At 46.0% G+C, this 22,092-nt stretch overlaps 1 protein-coding gene across 1 annotated transcript in view; it reads left to right on the forward strand.

Annotated features, from left to right (window-relative positions):
- Window positions 1-14,847, forward strand: part of GMCL1 (germ cell-less 1, spermatogenesis associated) — a 114,224-nt gene extending 99,377 nt beyond the window's left edge. Inside the window, exons 13-15 of the mRNA XM_044279288.1 lie at window positions 4,080-4,225; window positions 9,918-10,005; window positions 13,196-14,847. Coding sequence (XP_044135223.1) covers window positions 4,080-4,225; window positions 9,918-10,005; window positions 13,196-13,324 — 363 coding nt within the window. The 3' untranslated portion in view covers window positions 13,325-14,847. The remainder of the gene's footprint in view (window positions 1-4,079; window positions 4,226-9,917; window positions 10,006-13,195) is intronic.
- The last annotated feature ends 7,245 nt before the right edge of the window (window positions 14,848-22,092 follow it).

Below are 22,092 nucleotides of genomic sequence, written 5' to 3' on the forward strand. Positions count from 1 at the left end.
GAGCTTTGCTATGAACAGAAGGTGGCTGTGCGTGCCGAGTGCGCTCGTCTTCACTTCAGGGGTCCCGTTCTGGAGTGAGGGGCATCTATGTGAGCTTTATAATATATCCTAGCGATTATGCCATCAATGTCCCAGATGTTGTTACCCTTTGGTGTTCACAAGAATTTACACTCCTAGGCATGTTACAACTTAAGATGCCCAATCCTCTACCCCTCTTTCCCCAAACATCTGAGGGTTGGGGAGAGTCAGGACACAATCATGCACATTTCTTTGGTGCGTTCAGCCAACATCTAATGTGCATGAGATCCTCAAGAAGTCAAACTATTAAAAATGAATTGAAACCTCCCCTATGGTGTGATGCAGTTTCTACGTTTTCTTAACTCGATAACCTTAATGTACGTGTTCTTGCAGCTCGTAGAAAATGTACAGACTGGGTAGGACGAGCCGTCTGGTGTTTTTATAGTTGTTGTTCCTGGATCACTTATTAGAGCATTGATTTTACATGGAAGATAAATGGACGACACACATTATCAGAAGTGGGTCACTGAGTCTGTACGTGCTTGTCCTGAATGTCTGCTCCCTTCGATCTGGCCTCAGATGAAGCCGGCTGCGTGTTGTATATTCAGTCTGTGTTTCTACACTTTAATGTACGGAACAGCTTCACGCAGGACCAATGAGCATGTGCCAATAGGTGGAGATGGAGAAATCAATGCTATATTTCTGTGCATAGCTCAGTATGTGGGAGTTTTGAAAGCCTTAAATTACTATATATCGCCTGTCTGTATGAATATAAATTATTTACTGCTACAATCCCCCCTCTCGTTCTGCTCCATAGCCATGATATTTTACAGGGATCTGCAACCTTCAGCACTCCAGCTGTTGTGAAACTACAATTCCCTTCCCAGCATGATCCATTTATTTCTGTAAGGCCTCATGCACACGACCGTTTTTTTTTTTTAAGGTCCACAAAAACGGGTTCCGTTGGTCCGTGATCCGTGACCGTTTTTTCGTCCATGGGTCTTCCTTGATTTTTGGAGGATCCACGGACATGGAAATAAAAGTCGTTTTGGTGTCCGCCTGGCCCGTGCGGAGCCAAACGGATCCGTCCTGAATTACAATGCAAGTCAATGGGGACGGATCCGTTTGACGTTGACACAATATGGTGCAATTTCAAACAGATACGTCCCCCATTGACTTTCAATGTAAAGTCAGGAGTCCCTATTATACCATCGGATCGGAGTTTTCTCCAATCCGATGCTATATTTTAACTTGAAGCGTCCCCATCACCATGGGAACGCCTCTATGTTAGAATATACTGTCGGATATGAGTTAGATCGTGAAACTCAGATCCGACAGTGTATTCTAACACAGAGGCGTTCCCATGGTGATGGGGACGCTCCAAGTTAGAATATACTAAGAGCTGTGTACATGACTGTCCCCTGCTGCCTGGCAGCACCCGATCTCTTACAGGGGGCTGTGATCAGCGCAATTAACCCCTCAGGTGCCGCACCTGAGGGTGGTTAATTGTGCGTATCATAGCCCCCTGTAAGAGATCAGGGGCTGGCAGGCAGCAGGGGGCAGACCCCCTTCCCTCCCCAGTTTTAATTTCATTGGTGGCCAGTGCGGCCTGGCCCCCCTCCCTCCCTCTATTGTATTATAATTGGTGGCCAGTGTGCGCCCCCCCCCTCTATTGTATTATCATTGGTGGCCAGTGTGCGGCCCCCCTCCTGCCCTCTATTGCTCTGTTGTATTAATTTCATTGGTGGCCAGTGTGCCCCCCCCCCCCCCCCCTCGATCATTGGTGGCAGCGGAGAGTTCAGATCGGAGTCCCAGTTTAATCGCTGGGGCACCGGTCGGTAACCATGGCAACCAGGACGCTACTGCAGTTCTCGGCTCTGAAAAAGCTTTTATGCAGACAGGTCTTCGGATCTGTCTGTATGAAGGTAGCCTACGGATCACGGACACGGATGCCAATCTTGTGTGCATCCGTGTTTTTTCACGGACCCATTGACTTGAATGGGTCTGTGAACCGTTGTCCGTCCAAAAAATAGGACAGGTCATATTTTTTTGACGGACAGGATACACTGATCACGGAGGCGGGTAACAAACGGTGCGTCTTCCGAGTTTTCAACAGACCCTTTGAAAGTCAATGGGTCCGCAGAAAATCACGGAAAACGGAACAACGGCCATGGGTGCACACAACTATGTGTGCGTGAGGCCTAAGAGTTCTGAGAAGAGCAGAGCAAGTATGCATACTGGGAGTTGTAGTTTCACAACAGCTGCAGTGCCGGAGGTTGCTGATCCCCGTTATACCCTATGCATCAAGTACCTCTGGGGCACAATGTAGTTATTCACCCATAATCATGAAACCTGCGGACTATTCTCTTCATTGACGTTTCCTGTGGTCGTATTAGAGACCCATGAAAACATATGGGCAGACAACACGTCTGTCTGCCCATGGCCATGCTAAACCTGCCCACGGCACCCAATGAACGCACAGTTTTGTGGTAAAACCATGTGGCCGGTGGTCGCTGTGGATGGCCCTGGCTTGGCCACACTTGAAGTGTATGTACACACATGATGGAACTGAATTGATAGAGATTTCCTGCAGTGTTTTAGAAGGAAACATGCAGCAGAAAATAATGCACCAAATGCTTCATTTTTTTGTTTCAAATTTTACTGCGGAAGTTCTGCATTGAAAGTGCACATTAGAAAATGACATGCCGCCGATTATTTTGTTAGTTTTTTTGCAGCATGTGGATGAGATGCTAAGAACTCATTCACTTTGCTGGTGTTTTACAACACTTGGATTTGCTTCACATAAATCTGCAGTATTTCAGTCACTTGATGACTTAAAAGGGTTATCTGGTATCCCATGCCCCTTCTATGGACTATACTTACCTGCTCCCCGACACCCACGTCGTTTCATATCCCTGCACGGCCACAGCTGCATCCCTCCCATCACTCGGATCACAGGGGGAGCAGCCAATAGCAGGTTGTGACGGTGACCAGCCTCAAGGGGGCTCTTCCCCGTCACGGTCTGCTATTGGCTGCTCTCCTCCCCACCCCACGTCACCAGATGTTTTGATCAGAGAGATGGGGACATGCAGTTGCAGCCGTGCAGGGAACCGGAGCGATGCGGGTGCCGGGGAGCGGGGTAAGTATAAACCATACAAGGGGCCCGGGCATTGGGGGTCTAGTTTAGATATCGGATAGCTGCTTTAAGCGCTGACGTATGTTGCTTCTTGGGCACCATATTCTCCCCTAGAGGCTTCTAGAGGAGTATTCCTCAGGACTACATTATGTGCTGACGCAGGACTGTCTGAATTTTATATGAAAACATCTGTGAGGACATAATGGCCTCATAGCCTTTTAAGTGCCGTATTATGAATCCACATGCAAGAGCCCTTACTGAGAAGGTGATTGTTAAACAGTTATACCCATCTCATACATTGGTGGCATACCACTAGTATATGCCACCAATTTCAGATAGGTGCAGGATCCGCTCCCATCTCCAGGACGGGGCCCCCAAGATGAAGGAGAACGCACCATGCATTGTGCCCTCGATTGACTTTTATGAAAGTCCCATAGAAATGAACAGATGGTGCACGGCACATGTACGGTCACCTCCATAGAAATGCCGGATGTAGCCGAGCTCTGGCTTTTAGAATGAATGGTGGGTGGCTGCACTTGCACCATGCTCTTTCTTTCACTTAGTTGTGGGTCCAACCTTCACCCCCAATCTGACATTTGTGGCACATCCTAGCGATATGCCGCCAATGTCTGAGATGGGAATGCCCCTTTAACCTGCTTGTTTGTTCCTGGCGGTCATCTTTTCATCCGTGCCCTCAGACTGAGGTGACCATTAGACTGGGAGCACCTTGCTTGGTATGATGTACAGTATGGACTCTTCACTGTGCATTGTGCATTAATCAATAATTGGATTAAAAAATCTATAAAATCAGAAAATAAAACAGATAGCAACATATATCTTTTTTTTCCCCCTATCTAGTTTTAACTGTCAGAAATTCAGGAACATGTCATTGATACATTTCCTTTAACTGTCTTTTCTGTTCCAGTATTGTTGGAGATGGACTGGATTTAACTTTGGCTTTGACTTGTTGGTAACGTACACCAATCGCTACATCATTTTTAAAAGGAACACCCTGAACCAGCCGTCCAGTGGTTCTGTCAGTCTGCAGCCACAGAGGAACATTGCGTTCAGGTAAGATCTGCTGCTTCTACCGTTTGCAGGTAAGCGCCCTGTATATGAGGTCATGCTCACGTGGAGGATTTTTGCTGCACTTTTAACATCAAAATCGCTTGCAAAAAATTATTAGCGGCATCCTCCTGATGTTTGTAATAGGAAAAGTGCCAAACTCAGTAAAACATTACGTACAAAACAACCAAAAATAAGTAAGATTTCTTACACCATCAGCGAAAACGGGAAGAGCAAGGAATAGCGTAATGTGAGATTTCCTTTACATTTCCTTTTACATTTGTTTTCTTCTTCATCAATAAGCAGCAACGTCTTCTACAGCGATGTACACAGATTGTCCTCCATTTATTAATGCTCTTAGGCTCCCCGAGTCTCCAGCAACTTTACAGCAGACACCCCAGGCATGGCTGGCAGGTTGAAAATGGCTTCACATAAAAAAGTTTTGAACATCTGAAAACATTGCAAAGGTCCAGTGAGTTACTGAGAGAGTAGTGGATGCATGGAATAGCCTTCCTGCAGAAGTGGTAGCTGCAAATACAGTGGAGGAGTTTAAGCATGCATGGGATAGGCATAAGGCCATCCTTCATATAAGATAGGGCCAGCGGCTATTCATAGTAATCAGTATATTGGGCAGACTAGATGGGCCAAATGGTCTTATCTGCTGACACAGTCTGTTTCTATATGAGCATGTATGATTTGTGCGCCTGTGGGCGATATGTTCACCTATAGAAAGAGCTTGTATAACAATTCCTAACTGGTATTTATTTAGACCAAACCACTGCAACATTCTCGTACATGCCGTCAATTCGTGATGCAGAATTGCAAGTCAATGCAAGCCATTAAAAAAAATAAAAAAAAAATGTTTGTGTGGATTACATTTTGAAATCTGCAGCGTGTTTATTATCTTTCTTATTTTTTTAATATTTTTTTTAATATATTTTTTATATTGGAGTCAATGGCGTTTTGAAATCCACATCTAATTCTGCATGACAGAATGCAATCTACACGTGAAAATCCGCACTTTCACATCAAAACCCTTACCCTGGGTTCACACCTGAGCGTTCTGAAAGGAGCGCTCTGTATGCGCGATTGTACCGGCGTTTACAATCGCGCATACAGAGACAGGCGAACACACATAGACTTTCGGGAACGAGCAACAAAACGCCCCAAAGAAGCTCAATAACTTTTTTTGAGCATCGGGCGTTTTACAGCGCGATCGTACGTGCTGTAAAACGCCCAGATGAGAACCATTCCCATAGGGAAGCATTGGTTTCTCCTTGTTGTGCTTTTTACAGCGTGTAGGAACGTGCTGTAAAACGCTCAGGTGTGAACCCAGGGTTAGCCTAAGGGTTAGCGCAGCTGTCCAGTGTGACGGTCACTTTGAATATGATGTCGGGGTAGTTGTATTCCGCTCTTCCTCAAAATGATTTCTGTAGCTACTTGTCCAGTGCTGGTGGGCTTGGGCACACGTGCCCAGCCGTTCAAGCCTCCTAATGATGGAGTGATTGCTGCTATTGTGCATTCCAGTCAATAAGAATATGCAAACTAGATAAGGGTACTTTCACACTAGCGTTTTTCTTTTCCGGTATAGAGTTCCGTCCTAGGGGCTCACATTGAAAAGCATTAATGCCAGATCCGGCCCTAAGTGTTCCAAAAAAGCATGCGCAACCGAAGAGACTGATCCAGTATTGCAATACATTTGTGAGACTGATTTAAATGGTATCAGTTTGCATACAGATTGCCGGATCCGGCAGGCAGTTCTGGCAACGGAACTGCCTGCCGTAATCCAGCGACACTAGTGTGAAAGTACCCTAAGGCTTTATCTCCCCAGCATTGATATAACCATTAGTGCCCTTACCCAGTAGTTATGACCCCACACAGTAGTGTTGGTCCCCTTAGTGCCCACCTTACAGTAGTGTTGGTCCTCTTGGTGCCCCTTCCTACAGAAGTGCTGGTTTCCTTAGGCCTCTTGCACACGAACGTGTGCACCCCGTGGCCGTGTTACGGCCCCGCAATGCACGAACACCCACTGTGGGGCAGCCGCAGCGGATCGTGGACCCATTCACTTTAAAGGGTCTGCGATCTAGCCGTTCTAGCAGTGAAGCCCCCTGTAGTGTTAATAAAATACTCAACCCCATTCCCCCTTATGAATGGAGCACATCATGCTCTCCACAGCTGGAGGCACTATTCAGTGATGTCATTGGACCTGCAGAGCAGGAGATCACACAGGCTGGGGGAAGATCCCCGACCTACGTATTCTTCTCTGCCCAGCAGACGTGATGACGTCACTGCGTCGCACCTGTTCCTGGGGAGAGAACAGGCCAGGGAATGGGATGCAGGCCCTGTAGCAGCCACTACGGTAGTTCTGTCCCTGGTGAGAGTCCTGATTGCTCTGCTCACAATGGATGAGGATGTGTGCACACACAGGCTGTCAGTCATCCTGTGGGGGCAGGGTAATCGGGACTCACTGTTTCACCTAGGAGTCCTATAAGGAGTCATTCTGCTCCAAATGACATTAAGGTATATATGTAGTACAGAGCGTAGCTTCTCTGCTAGCAGACCCTGCTCTCAGGGCACCATAAAATCACCTGACATGTACTTTGGACTTCAGGACTTCATTTTCAAGCTGTTTTTTAATGGCACCATGTACTCTATAAACCTTTTTTAAATACATTCTTTGGAGTGATGTTAGGCTACTTTCACACTAGCATTTTTGTTGGATCCGGCAGGGTTCAGCAAAAACACTTCCATTACTGATAATACAACCGCCTGCATCTGTTATGAATGGATCCGGTTGTATTATCTTTAACATAGCCAAGACGGATCAGTCATTAACTACAGTGAAAGTCAATGGGGGACGGATCCGTTTTCTATTGTGTTAGAGAAAACTGATCCGTCCCCAGTGACTTGCATTGTGGGTCATGATGGATCCGTCTTGCTCTGCATCCTAGGACTGAAAGCAAACCGCAGCATGCTGCTCTCCGGTATGAGAACGGAATGCATTTTGTAGCATTCTGTTTTGTTCAGTTACATTTTGTCCCAATTGACAATGAATGGGGACAAAACGGAAGCGTTTTTTCTCGCCCAATTTCCTTGGGGGACACAGAAGACCTTGGGTATAGCTCATCTCCATAGGAGGCGTGACACTAAGTGAGAACTGTTAAGCCCCTCCTCCACAGCTATACCCTCAGCCTGGAGAGAGAGACTGCCAGTTTTTGCTTAGTGTCCAAGGAGGCAAGACACTCCCTGCTACTGCAGGGCTGTTTTTCTCCTGTTTGGTCATCTGTCGGCTGCTGGGCGGACCCTTCCGGTTTCTTCCGTCTGTCCTTCTGCTCACCCACTCCGGTTGGATACGGGACTATGTTGTTCGGGGGCCGACGGGAGTTTTCTTCCGACCCTTGGGCCGTGTTACTGGTCTGCGCCTGATCACATTGGGTTGTTTTTTTTCCCGCTTGCCAGGCGATTCCTGCGAGCGCGCTAGTGTTCGCTCCCGACTGTGCTTCGTCCAGGTTCGGTTGTCGGACTTAGGGTTCTTGACTAGGTTTTGTGGTAAGTGGCGCATTCCCCCACTCTGCTTTTCTCTCCCTTGGTTCTGTCTTTCTCTAGTCCGGCCTGGCCCTGGGACTGGGGCTCTGTTACTGAAGTGTCAAGTGTCGGCGCTGTCCTTCCCCTTGCAGCGTTTTCTGGCCCTCCTGGGCCTGTCATGACCTTCTTCCACAGAGTGGCTCTTTGGTTCCTCTGTACCGTTCCCTGGTACCGCCCTGGGAACTACACACTGAGCTCTTGGCGCTCCCCTTCTTTCCCTTGGTGCCGTTGTAGAAGTTCTCCCTACTCCTGCTGTCCTGTACAGTTGTGTTTTCTGTTGCCATCATGTCTGACGGGTGCCTGATGGGTGGCCCTTCGTGTTCTGTGCCCTCTGTCCTTTTCCAGGACGGGGCTGTTTCTCCATCCCGTCCCTTCCTTCTGAGGGTGGTATCTGCCTTCTTATCTACAAGGCTTTGGTCATCCCCTTCCCGTCTCCGGGAACGGGCGCTTCACCGCTTGGAGATTGTTTGGGTTTGCAGTTGTTACTTGGAGATCTCCGGCTCTTGTCGGCGTTCGGTCTCTTGTGTTTCCAGGATGTCCGCGCAAAGGGTTGACGGCCTCCAGGGTGGCTTTCCTTCGCTCTCTGTGTCTATTGCTGTGGTTACCGCACCAAGGGCAGGGTTCTGCTTTTGGTGTCACCGTTCATTTCACCAGAGCGGTCGGTGCCTCCTGGGCCGGAGGCATAAGGCTTCGGCCATGCTTTTGTGCAAGGCGGTCGCTGGTCTTCCTTGCGCACCTTACTGGGTTCTACAGGGTGCGCACTGGGGCTTCGGCGTCTGCTGCCCTGGGCCGCCTGGTCTGCAGGCGGCGGTTTCTTGATGCCTTCGGGTGCTTTGCCTTGGTGCTGTGGTCCCTCCCCTCTTGGACTGCTATTGAACGTCCCAAGGTCTTCTGTGTCCCCCAAGGAAATTGGGCGAGAAAACGAGATTTTTGTATAACTTACCAGTAAAATCTCTTTCTCGCTCTTTCCTTGGGGGACACAGCACCCACCCATTCTTTGTTTCCGAGTTGTTTTACCCGTTGGGTAGTTGGCTTGTTGGTTCCACTTTTGGACTTTGCCTTTTCTCACTACTTGGACACGCAACTGGCAGTCTCTCTCTCCAGGCTGAGGGTATAGCTGTGGAGGAGGGGCTTAACAGTTCTCACTTAGTGTCACGCCTCCTATGGAGATGAGCTATACCCAAGGTCTTCTGTGTCCCCCAAGGAAAGAGCGAGAAAGAGATTTTACTGGTAAGTTATACAAAAATCTCGTTTTTCCGGTATTGAGACCCTATGACGGATCTCAATACCGGAAAATATTAACAAAAGTAGTCTTAGGCTACTTTCACACTAGCGTTCGTCGGTCCGCTCGTGAGCTCCGTTTGAAGGAGCTCACGAGCGGACCCGAACGCTTCCGTCCAGCCCTGATGCAGTCTGAATGGAGCGGATCCGCTCAGACTGCATCAGTCTGGCGGCGTTCAGCCTCCGCTCCGCTCGCCTCCGCACGGACAGGCGGACAGCTGAACGCTGCTTGCAGCGTTCGGGTGTCCGCCTGGCCGTGCGGAGGCGTGCGGATCCGTTCAGACTTACAATGTAAGTCAATGGGAACGGATCCGCTTGAAGATGTCACCAATTGACTCAATCTTCAAGCGGATCCGTCCCCCATTGACTTTACATTGAAAGTCTGAACGGATCCGCGCAGGCTACTTGCGCACTTGCGAATTTTTTTAAAGTTATTAATGCAGACGGATCCGTACTGAACGGAGCCGCCGTCTGCATTAATATGAGCGGATCCGTTCAGAACGGATCCGCCCGAACGCTAGTGTGAAAGTAGCCTTACTTACCAGTGTCTACCCACCGTTTTTTTTTTTTTTTATATCTATATATATTCCCATATAAGCTGCCTATGATGACTGCCTAACCCTCAGACTGGATGGTTAGCCTGCTTTTTATCTCGGCTCCTTACTATGATTTTATTTTTGTAAAGTTTTGGACCAGTGGCTGTTTCTTTGTAAGAGCTGCCAGATTGTTGAATTCTGGATAAAGAAAAAAACCTGTGTTATATTTTAGCTATTGTACCGTTCTTACGTTGGTCCTGGCGATTTGGTAATGTGGACATTTATTGTGTTTACAGGTTACGTTTGGTGTCATTTGATACAAATGGTAGAGTCATCTGCAGTCGAACTAGTGGCTATCAGATCCTCAGCCTGGAAAAAGATCAGGTATGTGTGATGATCAGTGTGTTGCCAGAAACTATCCCGAGCCTCAGTTCAGTTTTTTAAGGCCCAGCTATAAATGCACATCCAGACCATTGAAAGCAACCTAAAAACCTACCGCTTTAGAAACACCTACCACCTACAATAAGCATTCTGCCCCCACACACAGATCAGAAGCTTTTACCCTCACATACTGTGTCCTTCCCTTGTAGATTGTAAGCTCTCATGGGCAGCGTTCTCGCGATTTCTATTCTCTGTATATGATTATGAGGGCAGCCATCTTGTCTGAGCTGCTAACAGCAGCCACATGGACCTTAGAAGCAGTAGACTGAAGGGGGCTCCTTACAGGGAGTCTGTCACCTGGTTCTTTCTAATCTAATCAGCAATGACCTCCAGACTGTTTCCTATGCATAGCTTTATAACTTTTGGCTCAAGCGAATGTTTAGGAAAACCCACTTTTAATGACGTCTCCCAAGGGCCCAGCTGGACAGGCTTTACTTGTGAAAGTGCCCAAGCCTGTGGCGCTTTACCGCTGTTTTCTCCTCCCCTCTCCACTTACATCAGTACCATACTGCGCTACCCTGCAGTGTTCTTTGCCCTAACCTTTCACAGGTTTCCTCTCCCCTGACGTCAGGGTGATGTATCGCCAACTCGCATACCCACTGTGAGCAATCCACTCGGCTCCCACCAATCTTCTCACTCGTAGGCTGCCGAAAATGTCACTGGGGCCCTTGCCCACTATAGGGATGGAACTGCTGAGGTGCCGGGAGTGATCTGTACAGACGTGGCGATTATTATGAGGCTTAATGGCCAGTGCAAAAACTTCAGGATTTTAGAATTTTGTTTAAAGGGGTTTTCTGAGAATTAAGAAAATTAAATTACTCAAAATACTAATAATTATTAGTTTATTATAAATACATTTCCAAATACCATTCATTAGTTATAATGGCTTGTTTTGTCTAGAGAGCAATCGGGAGAAAGAAAAAGGCCGCCGTCCTATTAGTGCACACAAAACCTGTCCTAATCGCACAGCAGGACAAGTTACTTCACAACACTGAGCTAAAGAGCTGCCTCGTCCTCCCCTCTGCTCTACTTGTCAGGGATTATGACCCTGAATACAGATAATATCTTCAGCTGAATCTCTGTAGGAATGGAGTCCATGAGGAGACATGAAGTACAGAGAGGAGGGGGGATGTAGATAATGAGCAGCAGCTCTTGTATGCAGTCTCCATTACCACAGTCTGTCCTGTTTGTCCTCTCTGTACTTCATGTCTCCTCATGAACTCAGTGCTCTGAAGTAACTTGTCCTGCTGTGTGATTAGGACATGTTCTGTGTGTACGAAATAGGACAGCGGCCATTTTATTTCTCCTAATGATTGCTCCCTAGACAAAATGAGCCATTATAACTAATGAAAGGTATTTGGGAATATATTTATAATAAAGTAATATTTATTTTCATTTTCTTCATTTCTGGAGAGCCTCTTTAAATATAGAAAGTGACATGGAAAATAAAATAAATAACAAAAAATGATTTTAAAAAGTGGCTAATGTTAGTGCGCCTAGTTTTTGGTGTAAATTGCAGTAAAAAGAGACACAATCACAAGGGGTGATTAAAGAAAAGTGTCTTTCCCAAATTCAAATCATTCAACCTGAGCCCCTGTGATAAATGTGGTGCAGGTCTAGACAGCTGGTCTAAGTTTACACCATCTAAAAGATTAGTAAATCCGCCCCAAAACATAAAATCTTGATTCAAACAGCACATAATTTTCTAATGACACATTCCCTTTAAAGAATTGCTGCTTTTCCTGTTATTACAGTTGCAGCATTTCCCCCTATCTGGGGCTGCATGGAAGTGACCCCCTTGATGCTTTATATTTTATCAGTGTTGTTCCCAGCTTATTTTTGGGGAACGCTTCTAAGAAAAGGGTATTTTGAAAAGCCGACCTCCCCCTTCGTATACCAGAAGATGGCAGTCTAGAATGAAAAGCTTCGCTGCAGTGGAAGCCTCGGCGTTGCTTACTTTTTTATGTCAGTCGCATACACAAGGTCCGGTTCTCACACTTTCAGACTCCATTTATCCTAAATTGATATAATATACTTGATAGATATTCAGCCACAGTGTTGGTTTGCTTAGCTGTAAATCTTTGTTTAAACCCATTTTACAGAAAACTAAGTGCTCTGAACATTTATTCTTTGAATGGCGCCTACAAAGTGAAGGAGGACGCATGCCCAGCTCTCCCCCCATCACTTCTATGGGACTGCCGAAAATATCAGAGTTCTAGCTCAGCAATTTCCGTATTTGCCCCATAGAAGTGGACAGAGCAGTGGCCACGCTTGCGCAGTCCACCTTCCATTCATTTCAATGGTACTGCAAAAAATAGCCAAAGGCGGAACCCGCACCTATCAGACATTGGGGGCATATCCTGGCGATTTGCCCCCAATATCTGCATTGATACAACCTCTTTAGTAGTAAATTTGTGGGCAACCCCTTTGTCTTTAGTGGCCATGCCTGCAACATGTCCTCATTACAACGCACAAATTACTAGCCATACCGCCATTAACTACTTGTCCGTCTCATTATGACTCCCCATCCTGCATTACCCTTGTCTCTTTGCTGTTGAATGGCATCTGTCAGCAGATTTATACCTGGCTGACCCGTTACATGTGCACTTGGCAGCTGAAGGCATCTGTGTTGGTCCCATGTTCATATGTGCTCACATTGAAGTTTTAAAATCTGGTCCTCTAGGAACAACGGGGGCATGGCTGTTACCCCTAGAGGCTCTGCTCTCTCTACAACTGCCGTGCCCTCTGCGCTTTGATTGACAGAGGCAGGCATTCTAAACGTGATCACACCTGGCCCTGTCTTATCCTTGAAAGAGCAGAGGGAGTGGCAGTTGCAGAGAGAGCCTCTAGGTGTAATGGAAACGCCCCCGTTGCTCTTAGAGGCTCATTTGCATATATTGAAACCTAATTTTTGTCAGCGATGCGGACACATATGACCATGGGACCAACACAGATGCCTTCAGCTGCCAAGTGTACATGTAACAGGTCAGCCGGTGTCATAGGGACAAATCTGCTGACAGATGCCCTTTAAAGGATGGTGCTGTAGAATCAAAGCCAGCTGTCGGATTATATATATATTTATTTTATTTTTTAAAACTAATTTAACTGTTGTCCGTATTAATTATTTCTCCAGGAACAAGTGGTGATGAACATGGACAGTCGCCTACTTATGTTTCCTCTCTACATCTGCTGCAACTTCTTGTACACATCTCCAGAGAAACGAGTGGAGTTGGAAGGACCGCTGGAAAGTCCAGACGTCTAATAGTGCCACGGCCTACATGAAGATCTCCATATGAAATCATTCAAATAGGGAACACTTTGTTTTGTTGTTGCCTTTCGGGTTCATTTTGTTGACTCTTTGTACTAGCGCAAAGGACAGAACTTATGCTGCCTAATCAACACCTCCGAATGTAGGCGCCTCTGCCAAATGCAAGCCAAACGTCTGTATGAAATATCAATTATAATCAGTTGGTGCCGCTGTTTTTTTTTTTTTTTTTTTCTACTTTCAATCTGCTGTGCAGTTTTTTTTTTAATAGTTTATAATTAAATTACGCCTGCCAAGCTACAATCTGCAGATGTTATTTAGTTGTGCAGTACAATATTTGGCATGGTGGTTTGCAGTAAAGGATTCCCGTGATGTGATTATTTTTTTTTTTCTTCTTTTTGTTCTTGTAAGATTTTCACCCACAAGCCTTAAAGATCTTGCAGATGGCCAGCCATCTACTAGCATAGAGAGCGACACGGGAACTTTCCTGTACCTTAACTGAAGTGTGAGGAACCAGGCAGACCTGCCTCCAATGTATTTTTCTCAGACAGTTTTTCATTTCACTTGGGTTTACAGCAAAATAAAAGCAAGAAGGAAAAGTGTTTAATAGTAGTGGAAATTCATGAATAATTGCTTAGATGGTCATGGACACTGAGCTGTGTTTAGAGCACATTCAAAGGAGAATTTTCCATAGCTAGTCGTTCTTTAAATACAGTTATACTGGCCAGACATGAAGAGATTTCTCTCAGATGATCAAAGGCTTCAGTTCTCAGACCCTGCCTCTTCTAGCCTGGAAAAATTACATATTATTATGGTCCAATTTTAAGCTAAAACACTCAATGGGGAACTGCCAGATTGTTTCATCCGGCTAAAACTATGATGCACTATACTGTAATGTAATGAAATTGGAATAGCTGAGTTTCATTTCCAACTCTCTAGATGTTTTGAAGGGACAGTATGAGCTTTTTTTTAAGGAAATTATGACCAGTGTTGTCCATTGGTTTTGTCTTGTATTGTAGTTTATTTTTATTCATATTCATGGGGCTCACCTGCAATACTAAACACAGTCCATGAATACAGGTGGTGGAGACCTGTCTAAGGGTAGCAAGTGATAGATCGGTGACAAATAAGTGCTGTCCCTTCACACTGCATAGTCCGTGTATCCAATGCGATTAGGCTTCAGCCTGTTTGCCCTGCCTCCTGCTTGTGATAAGTTTATCCTTGTTGGCTCTTACAAGCAGGGTAAAAGCACTGTGAAGGCACATCTTCTAGAATACACTGGAAGTTCTGCGCACAGTACACACTGACTAACAGGAAGCGCAGGTCAGGGAAGTTTTAGAACTCTGCAGCTAATCACTGTATGGACTTGTGTATATCCACTGAAATCGTGGTCTCTTACATAGGGCAACTGTTATATCTTTACAAGCACTCTGCGTATGAGGAACATACATAGGAACAAAGAGGGAAGAGCCAGTTGGGGAGGATAGGTGTTTGAGCTTCCAGAAGTGCGTTAAAGGGATTCTGTCACCAGGTTTCACCCCTGTCAGCTAAACACATGCTGATGTTCAGGGCCTCATCACGATTCCTAATGTGGGCTTCTAAATGTGATCTGTAGCCTTATTTTGCTAAAAAAAAACAGCTTTTACTAACCTGTCATTCAAAGAAATAAGGTGCCCAAGGGGATGTCAAGGGTTCCAAGCTGCCGGCCGCACCCGCCGCCATTCGTGCCCAGCGCCGCCTTTCCAGACTTCAGCGCTGCCTCCTAACCCTTTGTGCCGCCTCTCGCTCTCCCTCACTCCCCCCTCCTCCTGCTGTAAGATCTCGCGCATACAGGGGTTGAGCCAAGTGCCAGCGCATGCGCACTTCGCTATAAGAAGCCAAATGGAGAAGTCTGCACGGGCGCATCCGGCACTTCGCTCAACCCCTGGATGCGAGAGATCTTACAGCAGGAGGAGGGAGGGAGAGCGAGAGGCGGCACAGAGGGTTAGGAGGCGTGCAGAAGTCTGGAAAGGCGGCGCTGGGCACGAACTGCGGCGGGTGCGGCCGGCAGCTTGGATCCCTTGACATCCCCTTGGGCACCTTATTTCTTTGAATGACAGGTTAGTAAAAGCAGTTTTTTAGCAAAATAAGGCTACAGATCACATTTAGAAGCCCACATTAGGAATCGTGATGAGGCCCTGAACATCAGCATATGTTTAGCTGACAGGGGTGAAACCTGGTGACAGAATCCCTTTAAGTGTCTGCCAAGATAGCCACTGATTTCACGTGAAGAACAGTAGTATAGTTGATGCGGTTTCTACTGTTTTGCTTTTTCTTGCTATAACTTTTGTCATTTAAATGATTAAGCTTCAATTCAACACATTCCTTAACTTTATTGTTACAGAATTAGCAAAATGGAGGCCTTTAGACAATAATGCTACTTTAAAGACCACCAATTAAACCAGGCATACAGCCTGGTAGGGTTGATCATGCTGATTTTGAAACCGTATCATTTGTTTTTAGCTTTCATCACTTTTAGATTTATGCAAACTAGTTAACACCAAGGGTCTGACTGTAGTGCTAGGAGCACCGCTACAGCTACTCCCCTGTACCATTTGATTGACAGGGCATGACTTCTCATCTTGCCCTGCCTTCTGGCGCCTCTGCTCTAGATCTGCTGCTGTTTGCCAAGTAGTAAAGATTCACAGTGCGCAGGCACCGATGTCGCCATTCCACCCAACAAGGCACTGGTGCCTCCACTTCTGGGTAGACTGATGTCGATCGCACCGGCGCACTATAAATCTGCACTCTTCGTCAAGAAGCACCAGAACTAGAGTGCAGGCGCTGAGTTTGTGACCCACTGTGCAGATGTCAGAAAACGGGGGAAGACTACCCTGTTAGTCTAATAGTAGGGGGTCTTATACTGCGCATCAGGGCGTAGCTGTAGGGGTGCGCCTAGCGCTCCAGCAAGCCCCTCGGTGCTCCAACTAATTTGCATGAATATAAATGTAATTATATTTCCACCGCAGTACAAGCTAAAAATCATAAGATAGCATTTCGACCTGCATGATCAACACTACCAGGCAACCCTGCTTTTAGTAGGGTTGATCTTGTTGACCGGTGCTCTCTAATATATTGTGCTCCCCAAGCCATACATCTGTATTTGGCTGACAGCTGAAAATGTTTTGCCCGAGGCACATTTAGATCTTATTTGTTAGTATTGCCTTTTAAGCGCCTCTAATTTCCCCCCGCAGTTGAAATTGCTGCAGCTTTTATATGACTGGTGTCATCGTTGCTGTTATTACTGTCCATTTTTATGATGAGCCTACTTTCCCTGAAGTGCTTCAAGTAAATTGTAACATTGTGGCTGCTGCAGATTACAACGGCATTATGGTAGGAAGAACTGCACAGGAAATTTCCACAGAGGTCCGTAATTGAACCAGTGCTGAATAATTGTTTTCAATTGTGGTAGAAAATTATGATTTGCAATAAATAGGATGCTTTTCCATATTTTCTATCATATTGGAAGGATATCCTTAAAGTACGAAAGGAAGCTGGAGATATTTAAAATGTACCTCTGCATATAATAGTGTGAGACTTTGTAACCGGTCTACTTATTTTTACGGTCTTTTTACTGTGCTCTATTCATAGCCAAAGCTGTATGAAAAGTTCCGACAGCTTCTTCTGAGTGTGCAGGACCCCCTGCTGGTTCTGAAACCGCGCAAGTGGCTCGATGTTGTGGAGCTTCTTGTGAGATGGATTCCTTGTTGTCTCCAACCATGCACTGCGTTACCGCATGGGAATCCGCTTTATCTTCTGATAAGTTAGGATTTAGCTGCAGCTATCCGCAATTTAACACATTTATGTAAATGTAGTGTAAATAAGCAATTAAAAGCATTTCGTTGTATTCAGATAGGATTTCCATTCCAAACCATGAACAGACATACAGACCTCAAATAAAAGCCTCCAAGTTATGAAAGATTGGTGAAGACTGGCCATTTATATTCTCTCTTAAAGGGGTCCTCCGGGCATTTAATTTTGATGACCTATCCTCAGGATGGGTCATCAATATCAGATCTGCTGGGGTCCGACACCCCCGCCGATCAGCTGTATGAAGGGAAGGCACGTGCAGTGCATGCGCGCTGTCTCCCTTCTCTCATCCTGCTCGCCATAGACATAGCAGCAGCGTGAAGGGAGACAGCGCGCATGCACTGCACGTGCCTTCCCTTCATACAGCTGATCGGCGGTTGATAAGACATGTCCACTATGGGCATATAGCTTGCCTTTACTGGTCCATTACTGGCTGCCATCAGCACATGTGTGTATAATGCTTGTAAAGATCAGTGGCCCGCAGGACTACTACTACCACACTGCAGATTACTTGGGTTGTCAAAACCTCTCCCTGTAAGGCCTCATGCACACGACCGTTCCGTTTTTTGCAGTCCGCAATCCGTAAGCCGCCCGTGTGCCTTCCGCAATTTGCGTAACGGAACAGGCGGCCGTCAATATAAATGCCTATTCTTGTCCACAAAGCGCGGACAAGAATAGGACATGTTATATTTTATTTTAGCGGGGCAGAGGAATGGAGCAACGGATGCGGACAGCACGCGGATTGCTGTCCGCATCTTTTGCGGCCCTATTGAAGTGGATGGGTCCACATCCGAGCCGCCAAAACGACGGCTTGGATGCGGACCCAAACAACGGCCTTGTGCATGAAGCCTTAGACTGATGATACATCCATAAGTGCTGTGCCTTTTGGCTGAAGCTGCTGCACATAAATCATCACTCTGCAGTAGTGTCTGAAACGATACCATAATGTCGGCAGTTGATTGTACGGCCTATTCGGGTGCTGCATGCAGGCTTATTGTTATCAGTTTTTCCCTCCGACGTGTCACTTTGAAGGTCTTGCTTAAAGAGGACCTGTCACCTCTCCTGACGTGTGTTTTAGTAGCTACTTACATTCCCCATGTAATAATAGTTTTGAAAGGTCTATTCTTTGTACCGTGTTATCCAGTGAATAGAAGATAAGAAAAGAAAAATTGAGATTCCTAAGCGTTTGATACTTTTTTAAATGGCTTACTGAAAAGATGATGACACAATTGCAACTGTTCAAGACTTCGAGGCCTCTTAGTCAGGCGTCTTTTAAGGCCGTATTTGAAGATTCACATATTTATATACCAAAGTACATAGGAATAATGAGGTAGATGAGACAAGTGATGTAAAGCAGATCAATATGGGTGGAGGAGGAACCAAATAGTTGTAGCAATTCTAGATAAGTATTGTGAAAGTTTTGTTGTCCTCTAATAGATATCCAGCCCATGAATGCAATGAACCCAAGAGGTGTGAGTTGGGGGAGGGGGGGGGGCACCTTTCTTAAGAGATGTAGAAGGACCTAAATCCATGAGGACCAGGATCAGTGTCGTATGAATTTATGTCCTTATACATCTCTTAAAGAATGTACCTCTCCGACCTCTTGGGTTCATTGCATTCATGGACTGGATATCTATTAGAGGACAATAAAACTTTCATACTCCATCTATAATTGCTACAATTACTGATCTGCTTTACATCACTTGTCTCATCTACCTCATTATTCTTAAAGGGGTTATACAAAATCTATAATGCCCCTCACAGAAGTTGTACTTACCTGGGGGGGGGGGGGAGGGGCAGCCAATAGCAGGCCACGATGTGAAAGAGCCTCACAAGCGTCACCTGTGATGCTAGTGAGGCTAACTTCTGTCGCGGCCTGCTATTGGCTGCAAACTCCCCCTCCCCCCGGTGCTGGCATCAAAAGACGCAGGTGCCAGGGAGCAAGGTAAGTACAACCTCTGTGAGGGGCCTGGGCATAGCGGAGGGGCATTACAGATCTTGGATAACCCCCATTTAAGTAATTTGGTGTATAAATATGTGAATCTTCAGATGCTGACTTAAAAGACGCCTGATGAAGAGGCCACAGTAGTCTCCAAAGCTTGCAATTGTGTTATCTTTTCAGTGAGCCATTAAAAGGTATCGACCACTGGGGAATCTCAATTTTTATTTTTTATCTCCTAGAAGAAGAAAACCTGAGCAGAAACCCAATCTGTTTTATATACATCTCTATGGCCGTCCGATAATATAGAATATCTGATTATGCTAGTTTGGAGGAATCTTACTGGATTTATTTACTGATGTGTATTTACAAAACCTGCAGTAATAAACATTGTATTGTGAAACTTGCAGGATGGTGCATGTAGGACTTAATAGGGAACCTGTCACCTCCAAAAACCATCCAAAGCCGCCGGCAGCGTGTTTCCGACGATAATTTTCTTCCTGAAGGTTGATGCGGCTAAAGCTCAGAAAACTTTGTTTTATCCCCTGCCGGCGCGCTTCTCTAGTCATGCTTCAAGTCAAGGGGCAGCGGCCTCCTTGCTTCAAGTCAAGGTAACCATGCCCCCTTCCCTGCCCCTTCGCTGTGACTGACAGCGCTTATGCAGAGAGTTCGGCAAAGCCAGCCCAACTGCCGGCTGTCAGTCACAGCGAAGGGGGCATGGTTACCTTGAGTTGAAGCAAGGAGGCCGCTGCCCCCTTGACTTCAAGCATGCGTGGAGAAGCGCGCAGGCAGGGGATAACACAACGTTTTCTGAGCTTTAGGCCTCATGCACACAACCGTTGTTTTGGTCCACATCCGAGCCGCAGTTTTTGCGGCTCGGGTGCAGACCCATTCACTTCAATGGGGCCGCAAAAGATGTCCGCATCTGTTGCTCGGTTCCGTGGCCCCGCAAAAAAAATATAACTTCCTATTTTTTGTTCGTTTTGCAGATAACAATAGGCATTTCTACAATGGGCCTTTCGTTCCGCAAATTGCGGAAGGCACATTGGCGGCTGCTGTTTTTTGGCGGATCCGCGGTTTGCGGACTGCAAAAAAACAGAACGGTCATGTGCATGAGGCCCTAGACGCATCGGCCTTCAGGAAGAAAATTATCGTCAGAAACACGCTGCTGGCTACTCTCAGGTACTGCTGGCAGCTTCAGATGGTTTTTGGAGGTGCCAGGTTCCCTTTAATGGCCAAAAATACTCCTCTTGGTGCAAAGGTTCATTGTTAATTTTTTTATAAATATATGTGAATATGTATATGCGGCTAAAACGACTGTTACGAAAACCACTGTGAGTTTCATTTGAAAGGACCACTCATGGTTCTCAGACATATTATTCTTTTTTTTCTACTTGTTACGTTACAGGGTAGACTTCATGTTGGGGCTTAGGAGGAAAGAAGGTCTAGTTTGCTTTTGGAAAGCCTTTTGTTCCTTCTGCTGGCGTCCATCACTGTTTTTAGTGAAAAGCCGTGTTGTGCCCCATCCCTACCTGCCTTATTATTCAGATTTTTTTCTGAAAAGAAATGTAAGCGTAGAATATGTTTTTGCATTGTGCATTAGCCATTACATTCATGGATTTTCCAGCATGTCACAATTGCCTTTCACATGGGACAGAATTGTTTGTGAGCATTCCACTTTATAAAAATGGATATTATTTCATATATGGATTGTAATAAATATCCCAGAAGCTCTGATGATATGAATGTTGGGGAATGAATGTATGGATGTGCTTGAATTGTAGAAATCTCATAACCATGAATTATTCTGTACATATTTACTATACTTGGTTATACCATATTGGTCGTTTGCAGTGGATGTAAACATCAAATGACTAATTAAAGTATTATATGGAAATTGTGAAGAGGCCACAGTAGTGGCTTAAAAGACGCCTGATGAAGAGGCCACAGTAGTCTCCAAAGCTTGCAATTGTGTTATCTTTTCAGTGAGCCATTAAAAGGTATCGACCACTGGGGAATCTCAATTTTTATTTTTTATCTCCTAGAAGAAGAAAACCTGAGCAGAAACCCAATCTGTTTTATATACATCTCTATGGCCGTCCGATAATATAGAATATCTGATTATGCTAGTTTGGAGGAATCTTACTGGATTTATTTACTGATGTGTATTTACAAAACCTGCAGTAATAAACATTGTATTGTGAAACTTGCAGGATGGTGCATGTAGGACTTAATAGGGAACCTGTCACCTCCAAAAACCATCCAAAGCCGCCGGCAGCGTGTTTCCGACGATAATTTTCTTCCTGAAGGTTGATGCGGCTAAAGCTCAGAAAACTTTGTTTTATCCCCTGCCGGCGCGCTTCTCTAGTCATGCTTCAAGTCAAGGGGCAGCGGCCTCCTTGCTTCAAGTCAAGGTAACCATGCCCCCTTCCCTGCCCCTTCGCTGTGACTGACAGCGCTTATGCAGAGAGTTCGGCAAAGCCAGCCCAACTGCCGGCTGTCAGTCACAGCGAAGGGGGCATGGTTACCTTGAGTTGAAGCAAGGAGGCCGCTGCCCCCTTGACTTCAAGCATGCGTGGAGAAGCGCGCAGGCAGGGGATAACACAACGTTTTCTGAGCTTTAGGCCTCATGCACACAACCGTTGTTTTGGTCCACATCCGAGCCGCAGTTTTTGCGGCTCGGGTGCAGACCCATTCACTTCAATGGGGCCGCAAAAGATGTCCGCATCTGTTGCTCGGTTCCGTGGCCCCGCAAAAAAAATATAACTTCCTATTTTTTGTTCGTTTTGCAGATAACAATAGGCATTTCTACAATGGGCCTTTCGTTCCGCAAATTGCGGAAGGCACATTGGCGGCTGCTGTTTTTTGGCGGATCCGCGGTTTGCGGACTGCAAAAAAACAGAACGGTCATGTGCATGAGGCCCTAGACGCATCGGCCTTCAGGAAGAAAATTATCGTCAGAAACACGCTGCTGGCT

The sequence above is a fragment of the Bufo gargarizans genome, chromosome 2, assembly GCF_014858855.1.
Source record: "Bufo gargarizans isolate SCDJY-AF-19 chromosome 2, ASM1485885v1, whole genome shotgun sequence".
NCBI classification, from domain to species: Eukaryota; Metazoa; Chordata; class Amphibia; order Anura; family Bufonidae; genus Bufo; species Bufo gargarizans.